Source organism: Epinephelus moara, chromosome 7, assembly GCF_006386435.1.
Source record: "Epinephelus moara isolate mb chromosome 7, YSFRI_EMoa_1.0, whole genome shotgun sequence".
NCBI lineage: Eukaryota > Metazoa > Chordata > Actinopteri > Perciformes > Serranidae > Epinephelus > Epinephelus moara.
Window position 1 is genome coordinate 34,835,417 of NC_065512.1, and position 22,589 is coordinate 34,858,005.

Genomic DNA, 22,589 nt, shown 5'->3' on the forward strand with positions numbered 1-22,589 from the left:
AACATGCTAACTATTATTTCTATGTCACTAGTCACTTGAAACAAATTTAGGACGATAGGAGACAGGTTGAAATAAACCGAAATTTCCCTTTAAGTTCCAGTAACGCTGAGCCAATTTAACAGCCAGATGAGAGGAAGCCTTCCTCCCTCAGAGCTTAAGAGTTCAAGTGTAGCACTTACATCACCTACATGTTCTCACTGGTGTGTGATCCCCTTACACAACACAACAACCACATGGCTGTCCTGGCAGAACAGAAGCTAAATTTACTTTAACCATTTACTTTCACACAGCTGTTAAAATAGGAAACATTAACTTCCTAAACACAGTTAAAGCCCTCCGCAGGACACTCTTCATTATCAAACTAGCATCAGGTCTCCACTACAATATTTCAAGGAGGAACAATACTGTGCCAGAGACAGAAGAATCCACCTTTAATGGAAGAAAGGAGAAAAAGAAAAGTCTAAAGGCTCACCATCGTCGCTCAGGAAGAGCTTATTAAAGCGCAGGCCACTGGGCTCCTTCCCAATGAAACTGTGCACATACTCTGTGCTGTGGTCATGAACAGCCACAGCGTACTTCAGAGGCTTGACACAGGACTGCAGACAGAAGGGGACCTTGGTGTCTCCTACTGTGTGTCTACAAAAGACAAAAGATAAATAGTTATCTATGCAGGCAAAGCAGCTGCACCACCAGTGATTAGAAACAAACGTTCAGAATGAGAAACATGAACAGACTAAAACATGAAAGAGATAGGAAAAAGTATACTTAATAAGAAGATGCCATTTCATAGAATAATGTGAGTTCAGGGGAAACCATAAACTTCAACAACAGAGCATGATAACACAGTCCAGCACCATGTTATCTTTATGACTTCCTCTGTTACACAAACATAACAAATATACACACTTATGGAATTTTACAACTGCCTATCAGAGAACAAGCTGCTGGCACCATTTTACAACACCTTAAAATGTCTCATTGTACTAGTTCTGTCTTTACTGGCAAATACAACACGTCTTTGAGCATTGTAAGCTTTATAAACAGTGTTAATTAGACTACATTTAATGTTACAGCTGTTCCTTTTATTCTGTCCACCCCAGGATTTGTGGTAAAGCACCATCTATGGATCAATAATCATTAAATAGCCCTCCAGATTAAACAAACTCCAGGGAATTTCATTTATCAGTTACAAACTGAATATTTGGTTAATAAACCTGATGAATGGTTTCTCAAACTGCAGTTAAATAAATCAGGCCTTGTTAGCATTCCTCACTGAAACCACTGGATGCCACTTGGTAATTATTTACCTGACAGGAATCTGGACTCAGGTGATTTCACAAAGGAATGTACACAGCGCAAAGCTGCCATTATAATGTGAACTGAAAGACTGCATACGAACATTAAAAGTGTGCTAAGAATTAAAAACATCACAATGTGCCTTTAATACTTGGCCCTGCTCAAGACTCTGTCTCACCTCTGTCCGTCCACTGTGCACAGCGAGACAGCCCACATGTCGGGGCTGAATTTGGCAAGCTGAGGAATGTAGTCTGCGACCTGAAAGAAAGGTGAGGCAGCTGAAAGAGTGTCGGCACAGCAGCGGTTCATCTTACAATGCTGACGTCTGCTGAGGCTCAGGATTCAATGGAAAGCTAACACCACTGGAAACACACAGTAACAACTGGCAGGTGAAGTCCTCATCTGTTGACCAGAGAGGAAAAATCCACCCTCAGATACTCTTATCAGAAGGAGTTACTTTAGGACAAAGTGGTTTGTTTACTTTGAGCCTTTTAACTCCTTCCAGGAAGACTGTTACAGCAGGTCATTTCCAGAATTTTCCAGGATGCCTTTCAACAACACCAAGAGGTGTGATTCTTTGCTTCAGAAGATCCACACTAGGGAGGGCTTAATTTGAAAATGTATCTTTTCCATGTTGGACTTTTCTCCACACAAAGCTGTTATTTTATGCTTGAAAACAGAGATTTCGAAATAAATAATAATAATTTACCTGATTAACAAGAGGCATATATGAACCATGGTCACAACACAATTTTACACTCATTCAGTTATTTGACAACTGAAATAAGAAAAACTATGTAACACAAATTTTCTCTGGATGTGATGTACAGTTGAGCTCCTGGCTGGTTGGAAGAGGACAAGGATGAAGAGATTTGAAGCTCATATATACTCCCTTTATGAATGAAAATAGGTATGTTAATTTCAAACGTTGTGATCATGGCTGCACACATGCTACCATGTTTCTTTTATGTTGACATCGACACTGCCAATAAATGGCACTGGAAAAGTTTCAAAAGTCTCAAAAGTTTCTGACAATGAACAAGGCGACAGTGGAGGAGGTCATAATAATATATCTTGTATACCTTGTTGTAGACAGCATTGGTCTGTGAGGCCATTAACTACATCACGACATGTGGACGAAGAATTCTTCTCATTATTCACTTTCACTTTTTGTCATTACCAATTTGTACTGTTGAACTACTTCTTGAACTACGCTATGCTGCCCCCACAGTCTCCTGCTGTACTGCTGCGTTTTGTCTGTATCTGTAAGCTTTCAGCAAACGTGTACAAATGCAAACAAAATTAGTGCAGAATATGGACAGAAGGCTCCCACCATGTCTGTATTCATGTATAACACTGAGGATAAATAAGCCATTACTTTTATTGTTTGGTCATTTCAGTGTGGATGGAGATCTTAAAGGGATAGTTCAACATTTTGGCAAATTCGCCTATGACCATAATCCCTATAGTCATATGAGTAGGTACATTACCTTTAATTGTCAGTGCGTGCTGTTCTGAGATCGGTGGGACAGAGCTGCCTGCTGAAATGGAGGTGAACGGTACAGGTCCCTCTCTCCCTCAAAACTAATCAAATACACCATCAAATGACTCCAAAACGCTCTAGTGGACAACACATGGCTTGCGCATTCCCCACGCTATGAAATAATAATGTATAATTAAGTAACATTACGACACATGAAGCAAATACTTGGAACTACTTTCTTGAGTAAACCACTGGGCGGAGTGACACAGTGCGCAGGTGAGACAGTGCCGTTGTTATTGCTTGTAGCCATTTGCAGTATCGTCAGCTGGACGCACCAGAAGGTTTGAGGAAATTTTACAAGTGTTTTTGTAAATCATGGTTTACACATGCATTGTAAAAGGTTGCAGTAACAAGCCGAAGACATGGACAAGTTTCACGTAGTTCCAACCAGTAATACGGACAGGATGAAACAATGGCTATTTGTGCTGGACATCGACCCCCACGCGACTGTGGAAATGGTCTGGAAAATGTTTGTGTGCTCCTGCCATTTTTTACCGGAGGACTACACTGAAAGGATGGAGCACAGAAGCTCAGGAATGGTTCAAACGCTTTTCTTGAAAGATACTGTCATACCATCTGTCGGGATCACTAAACGAGCAGACGTGGTAAGTGATCGTTGTGTATTTTGCTCAGCTAAAATGCAAATGTTGTTGTGGTTATGTTATGGATAAGTGCATGCCCAGAGCATATAGTGAAGTGACTGGCATTACTTCTCATTGTTGGGAATAAACAGACTGCTAGGGATCATTTTATGTTGTTGTTCCTTCAGGAGTTGTGGTGATTTATGAGTGTGGAGTTAGCATGTTCTCACCGTGTTATTTTGAGGCGTACTCTATATTTATATTGCACAGGTGTACCTAATAAAGTGGCCAGTAAGCCCCACATTTACACCACCGGCTCTGGGTCTCCCCTCAGCCCCTGGTTGCTTGGCAGCCTCAGCCTCTCTTCTTGCTCTCTCTTCTTCCAAAGCCTGTAACTCTTCCTCTGTATATTCTGGCTTCTTCTCAACAAACTTGTTGTTTTGATGACGGGAGTAACTGCACTAAACATACGCTGTTTGAAATCACTCCGCCCAGCAAGTACTGTATGTCTGGAATGTAGTTCCGGCTCTGCATTTGGCTTCAAAACAACTCTGTCTCGTAATATTACATTATTATTTCATAGCGTGGTGAATGTGTAAGCTACAAGTTGTCCACTAGAGCATTTTGGAGTCATTTGATGGTGTATTTGATTAGTTTTGAGGGAGAGAGGGACCTGTACCTCCATTTCAGCAGGCAGCTCTGCCCCACCGATCTCAGAACAGCACGCACTGACAATTAAAGGTAATGTACCTACTCATATGACTATAGGGATTACCGCAATAGGCGAATTTGCCAAAATGTCGAACTATCCCTTTAAAGAAAACAAACTGAAAACACTAGTGTCAACAGCTGACATTTTCACAGTTTTCTAAATTAGCCAGCTTTGTGTGGATGTAGGCTCAGTTTAGTTATGTGCTAACAAAACCTTTTCACAGCAGACATTTGTTAAAGCAGGAAAAGCACACACATATTTAATAACATTAACAATGGTTCCATACAATTATTGTGAGAGTAAGCCATGTCACTGAGTGACCATGCCCTGGTACTGGCTCATCTAATGGGAAGCAGCCATGGGAAGTAACGTTATTAAGTCCACCTGTGCTTTTCCTGCTTTGAAGAGTCAAAATGTCTGCCGTGAAAAGGCTCTCCTCCTCTGTGGATACAAACTCCTCTATTGGCTTCAGGAGGATGCAGACGACCATGTGCTGCCTCCTTTTCACATAGAGTCACCAGATGCTTTTCAGCTGAGAGCTGAGTTTCACTGTGGGAGGTTCATGTGATCTGAGAATCATCACCATGATTTCTCATTTTCATAACTGTGCTGCATTGCTTTTTTTAGGTCTTAACATTTTTGTAGCCAGAAGCTAAAATGACTTGACACAAGACAGAATCCTGCACCAAAGTGTGAATATAGCAGCTTGCTGACCACCACTGGGAACACCACTACAGTATGATCCTTGTAACATGTTCTGGGGTGGATTTTTCCTTCAAGTGTAAGATGTGCTGATACAATGGTTTTCAATCAGATCAGAGTGCTGCTGGTTCCATTCTGGAAGTGTAATCAAGGACTGATGTACACTTTTGATACCAGCTGACTGCAGACTGAAACCAGACTGTTAGAACAGACTGATGGTAATGAATCTGTATGGGCTAAATCATTATGATGATGCACTGGAAGAAACAAAAAAGAGTCATGGATCCAAGGGCACACCTGTCCTCCAGAGAGATCTTTGGCACTCTCATACAGCTCATCAATATGGGAGGTGAAGGACTGGAAGTCTGGGATGACGAACTTCTTGCGGAAGGCCTGAGTGAGCAGGACAATGTTGCTCTGGACACACCTGACGAATAAACCACAAATAGCATGCTAAAACACTGTGACTGCATGCAACTGGAGGAAAAGTTTGCCAACCAAGTTTGCAAACCTGAAGTGTGACAAACTTCTATGAATGTTAATAAAAGTGGCTGATGAAGAAGCTTCATCATAAACATATTGATCAGCTGCTTCTTATCCATACAGTGTGATCCAACATGAGTCCATATAGTGATGAGTGATCACTATATCAATGATCAAACCACAGGCTGTAGCAAACAATGGTCATAGGTCATCCACTGCTAGCTAACCTAGCATATCTAGGCTTTCTAACATTATAGCTATGTTTACATCTCACTCTGCCTTGAGCACAAGCCTGATAGTGCTGATACACGCTCACAACATCTGTGAATTATCGTGAGTAACCTGGTCATGATTTCTGGAAAGAGACATTGCTGCTGATTTTTTAATTTTTATTTTTATTTATTTATTTTTTGGCACTTTGAGCACCATAAGCCGAGTGCCATCTAGTTCCATTATATTGGAGAGAAGACAGATATCACTATGGCCGATATCGCCAACACTCAGCAAACCAAAACAATCTAGACTGATAAACAGCACCACAGGTAAGACGAAAAATAATTATTTTTGAATTCGTGGTGAACTGTCCCTTTAAGAAGAGAAGGATCTCATGCATTAAATGTATTGCAATGGAGGTGCACAAGTCACACAAAAGAGAATTGCTTCCTAAATGCTTTTTGATGAATACATTTTTGCATTTATGCAATCTGCAAATTTAAACAATCAAGCGTGTTTGAATTTGCTCATTAAAGAAATATGGTTATCAAATGTATAAAATGCTTTTTTAAGCTGAAGAATAGAAGATTTCATGGGAAATATGATACAAATTGCCACTATGGTTGGTGTACATGATGGAGATAAAACACCCAGACAAGATACGACATGCCTTACTTCTTGAATAGGTGCCTGTCTAGTGTGACTCCATCAGCTGTGTTCTTCAGAGTCTCTTTGAGGGTGTCCATGCATTCCTTTAGTCTTGGATCTCCACTGCGAAGCCCAGTGGCTTTAAGTGCCTAAAATTAAGAGTATTTAGAAACACCTCAGAATAGAAACCATGTAAAAGAAAACAATAAAAAGTGAGGAGACAGCATGATGTTAATGCACTAATCAATGCTGTGACATTAGCATCAAACATCAAACTGAGCTGAGTTTGTAGGACTTACTGTAAGAAATTTATGAGCAGGAATCGTCTCTTGACCTTCTGCGACTGTGTAGAAGAGCAAGTCCTCCAAACTGGGCAGAATGCCTGCATTTCTTCTCCTAGGTTAAAAAGTGGTAGATAGACACAAACAAATGTATAAGACACAGTACTTCTAGTAATGTAAAGTGATAAAAACATTAATAAATACAATTTTAAAAAATCTTTGTTTTTTCTTCTCTATGGCATGGGGGTCAAATTTGGAGTAAAATATATGTAATAAGCAACAAAGCAGACGCGAGAAAAACATACACATCTGTTGTTATGTAAATGTAAGTAAATGAAGTGCCACTGCACTGAAGGCATGGTTGATATTCAAACAGGCTTATGCACTTTAGCACGAGCCACAATAAAGCCTATTCCCACTTGCCTTGTCAATGTTAACACAAAGCTTATCAGTGGCTGTTGACAAAGTCTTATCACATAAGTGAGGGATTCAAGTGACACACACTGAAAATACGCAATCCAAGTGTAAGCACAGGGTTCAACGCTAAGGTTTTTTTTCACTTGCCCGGTCGGGCAAGTTGGTCAGAGATCTACTTGCCCGAAGTCAGTTTTTACTTGCCCTATAAAAATTGTTTAATTTAAGCGGCTATCAAATAACAAAGACTGCAGTTATTTTTATGTTATGTAATCTTTATTCACACTGTATTTATTAATTAAAACAACATATGTCATGTATTGTAGCTTAATTCCTACACAAAAATGACAGTGTCAGGGCTTAAAGTGAAAAATTTGTCAATCGTTCTCCGTCTATAATTTTGCGCCCTACTTGAGCCATGCCCACCTCTATTTATTTTTCACCCCTCTCTCCAGTTCTGCTGTATTAACACCGGGTTTAATATATTTTGCTTCCATCTCTCTGCCCTGCTCTACTCTACTTCAACGCTACTTAGCTCTCTCTCTACTCTACCAGTAGACTACCACATCCACCTGTTGCACAAAACGCACACAGCAGTGTTTCCCCTAGGATGGAGTTGTAGCAGCGGAGGTGAAGCACACGCATGAAAAATAATTTTCACATGCGTGAAACTTTTTTGTATGCTTGCAAAGCACAGCCTGCTGGGATGTTTCTATGTATCTACTGGCACCAGAAGGGCTCTTTAGGACTAAGTACATACAGTACATGTGTGCACAGTAATGAGCAGGTGAAATGTCTGTCTAGCTTACATATGAGGTGTCTCAAGATTTAGGAACATACAATTTTATTGAATATAATAAAGTAAAAAGTCACTTGACATGCTGCTGTTTTGTGCTATGACCTATTTAAGTGTTGGAAGTTGTTATTTACATGACAACGCCTGAACGCAACACAAGCTCAGCATGAGTGCCGTGCTGAGCTGCTGTGCGAGCAGCGTGTTTGTCTGTGCGTAATTTGTTGGTTATTTACACACTGTCCATTTAAATAACTTTGTCAGCTGACAAACTGCACTGGGCTCGGGGTCAGGTTTGGTCAGGAAAATGCGGCCCGAGCCGCTCTAGCGTGATCACCTGTGTGTGTGGCGGAACTCCGCCGTGCGCGATACAGAGAGCAGAGGAGAATTGTTAACGCGTGACCATGTAGAGACAGAAATGACACGATGGCATAACACCATAAATAGTATATTGTTATGTTATTATATGAAGCGTCCGTCGCGCAAAATAATATCAATGGGGGCTGTGGGCAGGACATTGTTACACAGCGTGTGCCCGTGACTTCGGGCAGAGAGACCGCTGCATCAGAGCAGAAGAGCACGTTTTAAAATACATTTATTTTATCAATTAGTTATTAACTTTTACTATTTTTAGCAACTTGCCTGATCGGGCAAGTGAGTTGTTAGTTTACATGCCCGACCGTGAGTTTTACTTGCCCCGGGCAATCGGGCAATCCTTATTGTTGAGCCCTGAAGCATTAGCCTTAGAGGAGTGTGTGTCCCTTTGTGGAGCATGTGAGCCTTCATTATGCAGGAAAATATTACTGAATATTTACTGTTGGTAGTGCTCCCTGATGGGTAATATTATGTTTTAAAGCTGGAGATGATGGATCTAAAACCAGACTGGCACAAAAATGGGGAAAATTCATAAAGGGAGCCTTGTCCATTTAAAGTTATTTAATATTAATTTAAGTAAATATCAAGTACCAAACTGATTTATATCTTCCTCTGTGATATAGCTGCACAATATTTAAAATAAAACAGGTCCACACTGAGACTGTTAACAAAATACAGTTTGCATGGTGGCTAGAGAGCTCTGTATTAAAGGTAGGGTCTGGAGGATTTTCCAGTTGCTGTTTGTAAACACACATTCAAATTTGGCCCCTCCTATCAGGCTCAACTCTCCCGGGTGTACGGAGTCCGGAGGTACGGAAGAAGCCTTCACAGAAGAGGTTCAGGCAAGGCTCGCGCTGGTGCGCGCTCGGACACGCTCGGGCACAGCACCTGCGCTCTCTCATTGGCTGGGGAAATCTCCGCCCAGAAGCAGTCCGAGCTCACAAAAACATCAAAATACAGTTAAAGGGCAGGAACTCTGCAAACAGAGTCACCACCACACATGAGTAGAAGCCCATAGGTGATGATTAAGCAGGATTTCATTTGTATATGTCTATATTTTGTTTTGTTTGAAAATCCTCCAGATCCTACCTTTAAGATAATACAGCCTGTTTCACAGCTTTCCTTTAATGGTTTCCAGGACTGTTTTTACAGTGCTCTTTAAGTGTTTTGCATAATTTCCATGGGGAGATGAGTGTCAGCGTAGATCTGTTGTGGCAGCAAGGACTGAACATGATGTGGACTGCAGCAGCTCCAGCCTGAGCAAAACACTCCAGTAACAGCTTCACTTTAGAGGTGTGTCCACAAAATGTCACTGAGAGGAGGCAAGGTAACCTTCCCCAAAGCACCTATTTACTCGACACACACCATCAGTGAGGGCATAGTTACAGTCATCATCTGTTAAAAAATGTGTTTTTATGTTTATGTCCCCTTAAATGTCTGAACTTGACTGTACTGAGTTGTATCTGTAGAAAGTTTGTCACTGAGAGTAGGGTTTGGCACTAAACACAACTCATTTAAGGGTATGGTGGAATTACGTCAATGTTTCGTCAGTCACAGAGCAATAGCGAGCTGAAAAAAAGAGTAGCCTTTATTTACGCTTCAAGTCTTTTCTTCATCACGCGTGAATGTGAGGTTGATGTCCAATAAAACATTACTGCATTACTGCAATCAACTGTATTCGCTCGAAGACACACACACAAGCGTACCAAATTCCAGGTACTAGTACCAGTCCAAATGTTAACGGTACCCAACCCTACTGGAGAGGTGCTTTTATATTCATCTACTGAAAGGGGTAATGTCTGTGCATTCCCCTAAAATCTAAAAATCAAATGTACCCCTGAAAAAATTAGATAAGGTATGTCACAAAATCAAAAGCTGATTGCTGTCTGATACTGGAAATACAGGGACAGGAGAACAGACTTTGACACAACACTGGCAAAAAAAACCTGAATACTTCAACACAGAGCAGACATGTCAGTACAAAAGGCAGAGTAAGCATTAGCATACTGAAGGTTTTGACAGCAAACATCAGAAAGTGTCTAGTTTTTAGATGTAAACCAAACCAATGTGAACACAATGGCCTCTAGGTTCCTGGCGCAGCACAGGGTGGCGCAGGGTGGCGAACCCTGCGCAGAGCTAGTTTCGAGCAGCGCAACCCGAGGCGCGCTCAGTTTGGTAGTTTGGCAGACCGAGGTGCGCTGAGATGGGTGTGGCGGCGCAGCAGGGGGAGGTGTCGACAGATCCAGCTTGGCGCAGTGACAGTTTCGTGCCAAAAGGCTTTGCTGAAGGTGCGCTAAAAGCTTGTCAGCTGAAACCAGGTCTACTGTCAGCGCAGGCGGAGCGCAGCCGGTGTAAGTGGAAGTTTGGCTGACCGGCGGACAGTGCACACACGTCACCAAAACCTTACAGGCAGGTTTCCAGAATGTCAGGCACATTAAAAATGCAATAAATACCCACAAAAAACACTATTCAATGCAACTATCTGCAATCAGCACATAAATGTATCTCTATATCGACTGTCCCGTCACATCTGATGTCAGATCAAAGGGGATTGGCACCGTTTGGCACGTTTGGCACGCGTAATGGAAACCCAACCTGATTTGATTAACACAGCTGCAAACTAATGAGTTCACATCCCTCTCAGCCAACCACAAACAGCCACAGCATCAGATAGGGAGTATATATTCAGCATCTGTCATCTTAGAAAAGTCAAAAGAAAAGAAACAGAGTGAGACTGCGAGAGAGAAAGAGAGAGCGCGCGCGCACGAGAGAAACGCAACATTGATTTACAATTGTGGTGACCTCCTCCCAGGCTACCTTTGCATCATCAGCCCGTGGAGGTCTGCTCGCAGTTCCGTATATTCGGACACTGCGAGCTTGGACCTCCCGGACCAAAACATCAGTTTCCTCCTGGGAGAAGTTTGGCCGTCTGACGCTGCTGCTCTCTTCTGCCATGGCGAATTGAGTAAACTCTCATTACGCCTTCGCGCGGCGCATTTAAGGGCGAGGAGAGGGGCTCATTTGATTGGTGTGATGTGTGTAAAACCCACTCCACGCCTTCTCTCCTCCCTCTTTCCGACTTGCGCAGGTAGGAGGGACGGAGGTGGGAAAGAGGAGTAGCTGCGCCAGCGGCACGGTGTGCCAAACTTGCAAAATCCGCCTGGCCACACCCAGTTGGCGAAGCGCAGGTGCTCTGCGCCTCTGCCTCGCCCGGTCTGCGAAACCAGAGGCCAATGTATCATCATAGTAGATATTATTCTATGTTTCACAGCCACTAACACTGTGTCAGCCACTGCCAGTTACAAGCTAACAAACAACATAATTGTTGCCGATTTCGGTGTAAAACAGCTTATCTGAGTCTGGGTCTAAATAAGGCTAAAACACCTTGGTATGAATCTCTTTGTTGTCTCTAACACTAATTCTATTCATCTTAATGCACAGTGCTCTTTCACTAGATTATCTAGCACAAGAAGCACTGAAGAATGCAGACAGCAAAACCAAGCACAAGCAGCGGTGGTAGTTGGGGCAAAGGCAGGATCGAGAATGGTAAGTGATCTGCTTCCAGACTCTTTCCAGAGTTTTTTTTAAATGTATCTTATGTTGGAATACTATGTTAAACAAAATATTAATACAGCTAAGTATTTTTTACATATGGAGGGGTACTTTAATGAAAACTTAATGAAAACTATTGATTTCTATACATTTGTTCATGCTACTACATGGTTCACTCACTCACAACACTGTGTTGGGAAACACTATTCGAACAGCATTTGCACCTGAATAGCTATGATAAGAAAAAGATAGAAAAAAGTGTTGTGTAGACAGTAGGGGTGTGCCCGACTAAGAATTTTCATAGTCGAATCTGATTTGACAGATTTTTCCTTTAGCCGACTAATCGTCGAATCATGTTGTTTTCCCCCTCATTGATTAATGAGCTCATTTGCGTCAGTTTCCGCTCCAGAGAAAAGAGCCTAAACACCCAAATAAACAAATTTAATTCTTCAGTTGGCATAATAAGATAATAATAACTAGTCCATACCCGGGGATGTGTTATGTATATAGGAATAAGAAATAGGTCAAAGCAGTGAGGAGGAAACGGATGATGACAGACGGACGGAGGGACAGAGGTTTCTCCATTTAATAGCAGGATAAACATCCAAAAACATTATCAAAAGGTTTAGAAACAGTTTTATCATATCATGAATTACTAGAAAACAAATACATTCTATGTCAAATCAAGATGTTTAGCAGCAGTGAGCACCCTCATATAGTCAGAATAGTACGGTCTTGTTTCATAACCACATTTTGCGACGATTTGACGGCGAGACTGGCAGTCGAATCAGACTTCTCCGAATCGAATCACCGAATCATCAACTATTCGGGGTCACCCCTAGTAGACAGCACCAATTGGTTTTGGAAACCCTTTCAATCTAGACAATAGTTGACTACAAATACCACCATCAGCACATGCATTTAGATAGGCTTCTTGGTGCTGGTTCTGTACGTCTGATATTTTGATTACACAAACATAATGCCCCGCTACTGCGTGTCAGCTAACACGTTGGTTTGGCGTGTCTGGAGCAGTATCAGACTAGGCCTAAATTCCAGGAATTCTCATGTCTTTAGCAATGCCCAGCCCTCTGTGGGTCTTGGATTAATAAAGCCAACATTGTGGCCTGTTCACACGCTGGTCATGACACAGCTGCACGGTCTGCAGTGGGGCAAACTCTGCTCAATATACAATCCGTCTTCAAATTTGGTTGTCCAATCAAACCAAAGTTCTTTTCTTTGATAACAAGTAGTAACTGTGTAATTTACTAATGATCTTGGATCACATTAAAGAAGTCATAATGCTGTTGCAACCTTTAATGTTAAAGAAGATTTCAACAAAAAGCCCAACTTGCCCTCATAAGTACCCTACTAAACTGAAGTTTTACAAGGTACAGATTAGATGCTTCTGATCTGACAGGGTAGCTTTGCAGCACATCGGCCACATCAGCATTTTCAATTTCAGGACTCAGATTGCGACTCTTCCCTGTCTTCATCTCCTCTCTTTTTGGCACATCCTATGCTCTCCACAGAGTAAACACTCCGCATACAGCCAAGGTAACTGTGCCTGAACATGTGCAAACAAACCAAGATGACTAAAATGCTGTCTGTCAGGCATGCCTAATTCAAAACGAGTGTTACTGACCCGACATCTGTCACTACAACAGCCCTTCCATACAGCAGTCAACAGGTGCACTGCATAGTCACAAGGCAAATGGCAAACTAATGTGCACGAGTGCAAAGATGATACACCTGACAGCTACATTTAGACGAGTAATGTCAGCCTTATACCACAAAACTTTTCAAGCAATTTCATTGTGACAGACTAAATTCCAATGTCGGAGTAAAATAGAGGAGTTTTACCTCAGTTGGTGCGTGCTCCCATGATCTCAATTGTTTGGTGTAAAGTGGTCATAAAACTCAGTGGAGCTGTCATACGTCAGTCTTTTTGTAGTCTTGATGTTCCAACAAAATCAACCATGTTTAAGATTATAGTAAGATTTTCTTGTTTTGTCTTGCTTGGCCATGTATTTGTCAATATTATTATAAGTAAGAAATCTTCATTTTTGAGACAGTCCACCTCTCGACCCCAGAATCTCCTCCCACTAAAACAGCACAGCTAACCAACGAAGGCTGGTAGTGAGTTGAGCCAACAAAATCAGAAATGTAAAGTTTGAATGCAAATATAGTTTCTTTATGGATCATACTGATGTCAGTTGACAGGAATAGCGTTGACACATGATGCCTTTTATCTTGTTTTTTGACTTCCATGTTTTTGTGGACACATTAGGTATTGCTAATATGTCATATTTCTTAAAGGGGGTTTTGTGTAACATTTTCCACCAGAAGCAGGATGGGAAATAATCTCAAAGGAATCTAGTTGTAGTCTTGCAAATAGTGACCATGCAAGATCTCCAGTATTTGCTAATTCTTCTAGTATGTGACTAAAAATTCACGTTGTCTTTAGATGTGAGATGATGTCAGACTTTCAAATTCTCTTCAAAGTCTTTTTTGTTAGGCATACATTGAATTAAAGATAGAATAACAGATGAGTGAAGCATCAATCATAATTTGAATAATCTGTGCACAGATTTTTGGGTTGCCAGTGGCGCCCCTCCCCTGCAACTTCAGCATGGTTGACATGATAGCTTTCTCAACACTTGCACCAAAGCAAAGAATACTCCCAACCTGGAAATCATCTACTCTTTCAACAACTTCTGTCTGGCTGAAAGATATGATGTTTTCACCTCTATAAAAAAATAAAGTTTATGCTTAAAGGATCTCGCAAGCATTTTCTAAACAAGTGGCAACCCTTTGTCTCCTATTTTAATGGCTGTTTTCACCAGTAAAAACTATTTCAAAAAATAAAGAGTATTTTCTTCTGCAAATAGGACTGAAAAATAGTCAAGGTTGTGAAAAGCTCATTAACCACCGACACACTCTTCAGCAGTGGAAGAGTGTGTGCACTTTCTGCTGTGAGACGTGACAGGGCCCACACAGCAGCACTTTGTGCCACGACTGCAGAAAACATGAGGGCAAATTAGGAGGTATTTGGGCAATTAAAGGGGCACTTATTAGTCATGCAGCCTTCTCCAAAGGCTATGAGGACTCTTGTATATTGACTCTTGTGACTCTGCACAAGTTTTGTTGATGATGCCATCGTTGTCAGCGGAGTTTCTCAGTTACAAACGATGATCACTTATAGTACCAAGCATAGGAAGGTCTGAAAATGTTGCCTGCATCATGGGGAATGTAGGATCCAATGTTTTGTAGACTGACTCATACAAGGGGCTAACAGTCAGGAGCCTCATCTGCATCGACTTTGACAATTGTTTTTTACAATCAGTCTCCTGCAGGTCGTCTAACTTCATTGAAGTGTGATATTAAATCACTTGAATGTCCCTTTAAGGCTCATGATGCATTTGCTTTGTATCTGTCAATAAGTGACTACAGCATGAGCTTCACTGTCAACTACTTGCTTGAGATTTTTTTTTAAAAGTGTATCAACTAGGCGGCAGATAAGAGCTGAATGATCCCTTGCAGGCACTCACTATCTTCCTTAAGTACTTCGTCACAACACCATAAACATAATAGCAATACTTGACAAGGTTACCGTACTGGTGAGGTTAGATCATGTGATCAGTGACATATTCATACATAATAGTTAATAATAATAATAATAATAATAATAATAATAATAATAGGTGTATAATTGGCGTTTGTTCAGATCTGCCTCTGACCCTACACTGACATCCTACCATTCATACAACTTGTGGTTGAGTAGCTTTATTTCAGTATTATTAGTGCCACAGTATAGCTGTCATCATACATGTAGTCAGGTTCTTTTCCAGGCCAAACAAAGACACTGACCCACTGCTGCCTTTTAGTTCTATTCACTGTTGTAGTCAAAGTCACCAAAGCCGAGACAAGTCATCATGACCAAAACCAGAGTATTGATACCAAAACAAAACTTTTTGGGGTTGAGACCAAGTCAAGACTAAGACCAGACCAGTGTCCCACACTGCATGACACACTTATGATAACGTAGAAAGTGCAAACCACAGGCTACCTACAATTGATTGGAAAGATCAACATTCCATTAAAAAAGACACAGAAAATAAATAAGGATTCGTCTTCATTAACCTCTTTTACAGCTGTATGTGTGTATGTGTAAGTGTACCGTGAGAAATATCTAGATAAATTAATCAAATGGAATTGCAGAGGTGAATTTTAAATGGAGGAATTTTTTTCTTTGTTTTTTTATGAGCAAACAAATACAAGCAAACACTAAGGGGCTGAAATCAACTTAACCCTCTTATTCATCGCTCTCTGGTCTGGTCTTGAAATAAGGTTTTTGAGACCAAACCGAATAAAAATAGAATCGATTCCGAGACTTGACTTTCAAAAAGTGGTCTTTAGACTGAGACATAAAGTACTATAAAACTGGTTCTCGTCTTTTCAGGTAACTTGATGCATTTTTGGATTGGAGGAACCTTTTATAGTAGTTTTATGAACATAGTTCTAAGGACCCCCCTTTTTTTCCTGTCCATACTGTAAGAACGAAGAACAGTTGTAGTTCTTAGAACACCGTTTTGAGAGACTTTTTAGCCCCCTTTTTCAGAGTTCTCCAAGCACAGGAGAAACCATGAGTTACGTAAGGGTAGTTATACAACAGTTAGTTCCGCCTGAGTAATTTGATTGGATGAGAGGCATTCTGTGAGTGCTGATATAGAGTATAACATCGCTGGGACTTGTAACAGTAAGATCACCAGGACTCTTCTGTGCAGACCTCCAGATGTGTTTGTGTAACATCAGCCGAGCTCGACAAACTGGAGAGGAGCAAAAATTAGGCAAACGCGGTCAGGAATTATCAATGATCATCTGATGAGGTACTACTGATGAGGATGAGGGAGAGTGCAAGCTGAATCCGGCCGTGCCAACATCTAGGCTTGCCAACGTTTCATTAGCCGAACTGGACGAAGTTACACAGTTGCAGATCAATGTAAATACAAAGTAGGCTAGCTTGTGAGTTCCTGGCGTGTGTGCCGTGTTGCCTGGCAACAGACCGGGGGAACTGTTTTTTTTCGCGGAGCTACATAACATACTTAAATAATTTATTTCATCGCCTTTTGTTAACATTTCCCTACTCAGCATTGCTGTTTAAGCTGTTGTTGAACAGCTTAAACAGCAATGCCTGCAGCGTCGTGCCTACGGCCGAATATTGCGTAATTAATGCAGCACCAGCAACCACAATTATTAAAAACCTGTTAGTTGTGTAAACAACAGCTAAAAAACCCCCACAAACAACAACTCGTAACAAAAGAAATGGATGAAAAACAAACAAATTGACCGACAGTGATGTCCAGGCTTTACTGACCGTATAGGGGATGCTAACTGAGAAAAAAAAAAAAACCCTCAAAAGGTATGTACCTTTCGGGGGAGCACCCCAGTATACAGTTCTTCTCAGGGAGTCCCCACAACTGTTTGATCTGAAAACGCCTTTGTTTAACTCCAGTAACTCTTTTACTGGACAGTTTCTGTGGCTCCTCTTGTATGGTCAGTGCACTTCATAGAATCTCAGGGGAAACAAACAAACAATTTAAGCAGCAACAGGAAAGTTTGTTCTGTGATTAACAGCAAGTCAGGCTGCACTCCAATCGTGAAGAGTTTACTCAAAGATGCTTGTTTGTAATGAACATGTTGCAACTAAACTTTATGTCATACATACTGACAGCTTAATGCAACTTGTTAGAGCAGATGGCAGAATTACCATGTGCCACACATCCATATCACACACTCTTGTGGATGGTGCGTTTGATATTCTCAGTTGTCACCAGCCGACAAGAACTGACCTAAATGAGCAAACGAGCCAGGGGCTGTTTAAACTGTGCAAACAAATCAGATGTGAATACAGCCTAAAACACCTTGACTCTCTAGTGTACATTGGTACATTTAAAAATCCTCTTCCTCTTCACAGGCAGATGGCTCGGTCCATTTGCTTCTGGATGACTGCTCACTGGTGTAAGCAGAACACTCTGAGAGTTTCCTGGATACGTGATAAAGACGGAGTTGTGATTTGCTCTGAAGGAGTTATAGTTCTGTGGGGTTGCGGTGTGAAGTATTAAGGGCAAGTATTTTATTATTCATACAGGACTTTATCTTTCAACTCACCTCATATAAGGGCTGTAGCCATCTTAACATGCTTGATTACATTAACAACGTTACATTACATTCTCTGCAGCTTTCTGAGCTGGCTTTTTTTTTGTTTGTTTTTTTAAAAGTGCATAAAAATCATCTTTTAGGAGACACAGGGGCCAGGAATAATAGTGGATAGTGCAGATATTTTGCAGGCCCAAGAAATGCTAACTATAGACTGAAAGATGTGAAAGAGAGACAGTATGGACCCAAACTTTGAGATGGAGAAAAGAGTCTAGAAAAGCTGCAGTGTGTGGCGATATCTTTGGCAGGGTCACATCAGTGACGACACACTTCACTAGTAGGCAGTGTGCTAGAGTTTAACATCAAGTATGTATTTCACTTTCTGTCTCTGTCATGTTTATCACAACAGTCATTTGTCAGTGTTTGATATCTTTATCCTGTCCTCCTCCACTCACTAAAACTATAACTGATCCCATGAACATCTCAGGGCAGACGGCTGTGAGCCAAGGGTTCTTTTACTGTTCAACATGTCTGTGAGGCCTTCATAAAAAAAAAAAAAGGCAATTTAGCACTGCATTTTCCTGTCAGTTCTACCAAGCAGCAGCGTCAATGGTTTGGCCTTTGCTCCTTAATTCACTATTATCTTACAGCTCAGACTACAGCTTTATAACTAAAGCCTGCTGTGTAAAAAACTAATATGCTCACTTTCAAAATAGAGGAATCAGAGACAGAGATTATACTGAGTGTTGCACAATGTACAGAATGGAATGTGAGTCTTGGATTGTATTTCCTTCTTAGGTTTATCTTGAGTCATCATCAGAAATCTGGTGTTAACAACATCCCCATCACTACATCAACACTTCTTTTTGTGCTGCTGACCCATAAAATATATATCTCAAAACTGATCCTAAATATTGACAACAGTAAGTTTCCAAGGATAGTATCGTCCTGAGCATATGCACAGTCAAATGCTCCACTTTAGGCTCTGCTGAGGACACACGGTTTGTTCACCCCTTAAGGTAAAGAAGAAAAATGCAATTTTCAACATACCACAAGCTCAGTGCAAAGATGACTGTTCTGCAATGACTCAGAGGCCACGTGACAGCAGGATGAGACACAAGCAGCATTCCTACACATAACCATTTTCTATTTGACTTCACTTGGGACTTTCCCTAAAGCCAGGCTCAAACTGCAGGAGTTTTTATCTCAGACTCACCCCTCCCAACAACTGCTGTAGAAATCTGATCTGGGACCTTGGCCAGTACCGATATTTGGCTCAAAATATCTGGTGATAAAAGAGGTTTTACAGATCCAGTCTTAAACCTCCTCAATTGCTATCAGGCTCACTAAGGCCAACCCAATAATTTCAAACATGTTTGATATTTAGGATTCAAAATCTGGATATTACAATTATGATTTCATCAGTGCGGAGCAGCTGACGGTGTTCTAGCCCTTGAGGCTAACGTTACCCAAGGAAACTATAAAAGAAGGCAAGGTCATGACGTCAGTGACCGTGTTCAAATTTTGCATCCAGAGCTTGATGCCACTTTTGTTTAAGTCAATGGGGAAGGCAGGGCAAATCACACTATATCCCATAACATCTTTGTTGTTTCTACTTTGACTGAAAAATCCTTCCACGGCTCTGTCCTTCATTACAGGAGAAGAGTGGGATCAACACCAAACTCTGGCTCCAATGCAAAATTTGATTGCTGTTACTGACGTCATGATCTTTCCTTCTGTTAAGTTTCCTTGACATTAGCTAGCATAATGTTGTTGACAGATATCAAAACTAACGGTTAAATCTCCATCTCCAGTTGATGCTGAATAATAGACAACCTATGTGGACCGTGTCTCCCCAACTATTTTCTCATCCAGACTCCATTGTTAACATTACAGCAAGTTGTCACACCACGTCAGTCTGTTTCGTACATCTACTGCTTCCCCATGAGACCATGTGAGGTGGTGCATTCATTCAGCATCACCTTCTGAGAAATTTGGAAATAAATTTAGTTTCACAACATCGTCCTCAAAGTGTGAGGAAAAGTAGAAAACTGGAACTACACACTGTCTAAAGTCTCGCTATGTTACTTCAGCGGAAAACAGTCATTATAGACTGGAAACCTACTGACCCAGGGAGGACTCTGGTTATGTGAAAGCAGACTTGGGAGCACAGCATTTACATTGGCAGAGCAAATCCAACACCCCAGTTCATATCTTACTGATGGAACTGCCCTATCCTTGCGTAGCCTCATTTCTAGGTCAGAAAATATCCCAATAATTTTTGGCTACACTGAGCTGGTTCATAAAAACTGCCTAGCTTCAAAGGGATCACGTCATGGACTGCAGTTACTGTACAGAGAGCCAGCTGGCTGCAAGGACTAGAATGTGAAATGTGAAATGTACTTTCCAAAACCACCATTCATTTTATGCCTGACCCAAGAGTAGCGAACAATGGAGCAATTTGAGAAAGCCAACAAAACAGAAAAGTAATGTAAAGTTATCCTATGAATCCTAATCAATAGTTTTGCCAAACTACCATACAGTTATAAGAATTCTTAATAACATACATTCACTTAGATATCTAAGCAGCTGACTTCAATATGTAATGGGCTTTGGGCTGAAAACATGCTTTACAGAATGTCATGGGATAGGAGACTGCCTACGTTCTCTTAGACCATACAGCTCTATAATACCATTTGAACTGAGTAGAAAAAATACCTTGTTACTGAATTTCCAAATTCTGTATTCTGAAAGGTGTTGTTAACAATATTCGTAGTTGTACAATCCTTATACATTGCTTTGACCTTAATTTGTTTATCTTCAACTCTGCGGATTTCCATTATTCTGTAATTACATATGCCAAATGCAATTTAGACAGAAATTTCAGCTAAATAGTGAGAGATGACTGCAAAGACTTTGACAAATAGTACAATTTGGACAAGGAGGAGCATTCACTTGCATAGCAAGGCAGCTTAAATTTCATGTCTACAGCACCATACAGACATGGCAGTGCTTCTCAAGTCCTTATAAAAACTAAAAATATACCAGGGAATGATAATAAGAGCAAATATGCAAGAAATAGTAAGCATGCAATTAAGAGGAAAACTACATGGAAACTACAGTGGATTAACATAACACATTTAAACAATACATTTTTATTACTATGTGTTCCGTGTGTCACATGAAGCAGTTGAAGCCACACACAGGCTTAACTAGTTTTAGTTGTTTTTCCACTTTCTGCAGTTCTTCTGTACAGTGCTGTATTGTCAGTAGTCTAGAGCAGCACTCCATCTGTGGCCACTTCATTAACCAGCAGAAGGCACAAAACCAGTCACACAGACTGGTATGCAGCCAGGCAGCAGACATTATTATAACCAACCATCAAAGTTAAAGTAAAGATATGTTTATATGTTTGGTGTCATTCAATGACATTTATGAGGCCATAGTTTGAATCAAGGTCTTTTTTGTATTGTGGTCATCAGCTGCCTCATACACTCTGTAAGTGGAAAAACTCCCTGATAAAACTTGAATGTGGATCTTTTTATACTCCACTTCATCCCTGACCCTGTAACGAGGCCACTGCTGTTTCACTTTCTAACCTACTGCACCATGCTGCGTGTCATCTCCACAGGAACCCATAGCCAACCTACGTTACATTCACCCGGTCAAGACCAACTAAATTCCTAATTAGCTTCTGGTTAAGTTGCTGTGTCGGTATTTGAAGGTGGCGTATTTATATGTCTACTTGGCACAAAGCCACCGGAGGCTGCACCCGGTATGAGCAAGTCACACATGCTCTAGTAGCTGCTGCTATGAGGCCATTACAGTGGGTTAGCTATATGCTTATATATCACACGTCTTTTGGTGACGTTATTTTGTCTGTAAGCAATACCTCTATCTGACACGTAAGAATGTTAGTTATATAATTATTAAGTGCTATTCAATGCGGTTTTAATACTGCGTTTGTGACGGTTGGGGAATAACGTTACATCCGCTTGCGCCTGTCTGCGTCATGACTCGCACAAGCGCCAGCCATACCATCATACCGTGGCAAAAAATGGTGTCAGACAGTTTATTCCACAAGACAGAACTTGAGACGTACTTGTCACTGGCTGCTTCGCTGTCGAGACCGTCCTTTTTCAGCTGTTCGTCCAGCTCCACAGCACCTTCGGTCTTCGTGCAGTAGGAGCGGAATGGGGCGGCAGAGGGCGCGGCGCGGAGCGCCGGGCGGTGAGAAGCGGCATGGAGGACCTTCAGTTGAGGAGAGACAGCTCTGGCATCAACGGAGGCGGTGCCGAAGCAGCAGTGGCGGGTCGGTAACCAGGTCTTCTGTCTAGAGCCGGACAAGGGACGCTTGAGGGTGGCTTCAAACAACTCCTTCAGCACTATCGAAAACCTAAATTGTAACATCTCAATCCTGTCAGGCAATAAGAGAGAAAGTCGTAGTTCCAAATATAACTGGTAGCTAGTGTACGGTCGGTAAAGACAATCTCCAACCACGTTGACTGTCTGAGCGGCGATGACTCAGATACGCCGGCGTCCAAAAATAAATAGAAGCTAATGTTTCCGCCCCCGCGGCTGCTATTGGTGAAGATGAGATGACGTCCGCGTTAAACATAATTCATGATGCTCTCAAGTTTGCCATTGGAGCGTCTTAGTGTCAATCAATTATTTCTTTTTGGACGGCAGGGTGAGTGAATTATGCATTGAATCGTTAATATAGACTTTTCCAGGCTCTGGCTATAAACGTCATGGATATGACAAAGCTTTTACAAACTGTGTTCAGTAATCTATCCTTTGTTGAACATGAGATCTTGCATTAGCTTTTTGTTTAAATTAT

At 41.3% G+C, this 22,589-nt stretch overlaps 1 protein-coding gene across 3 annotated transcripts in view; it reads right to left on the minus strand.

Annotated features, from left to right (window-relative positions):
* Nucleotides 1-22,271, minus strand: part of glsb (glutaminase b) — a 54,553-nt gene extending 32,282 nt beyond the window's left edge. For all 3 annotated transcript variants that reach the window (XM_050049588.1, XM_050049590.1, XM_050049589.1), the window contains exons 1-6: nt 21,852-22,271; nt 6,478-6,574; nt 6,206-6,327; nt 5,132-5,261; nt 1,475-1,554; nt 473-636 (exon numbers count right to left, since the gene is read on the minus strand). In XM_050049588.1, the coding sequence (XP_049905545.1) occupies nt 473-636; nt 1,475-1,554; nt 5,132-5,261; nt 6,206-6,327; nt 6,478-6,574; nt 21,852-22,159 (901 nt within the window). In that variant the 5' untranslated portion in view covers nt 22,160-22,271. The remainder of the gene's footprint in view (nt 1-472; nt 637-1,474; nt 1,555-5,131; nt 5,262-6,205; nt 6,328-6,477; nt 6,575-21,851) is intronic.
* Nucleotides 22,272-22,589: the final 318 nt, after the last annotated feature.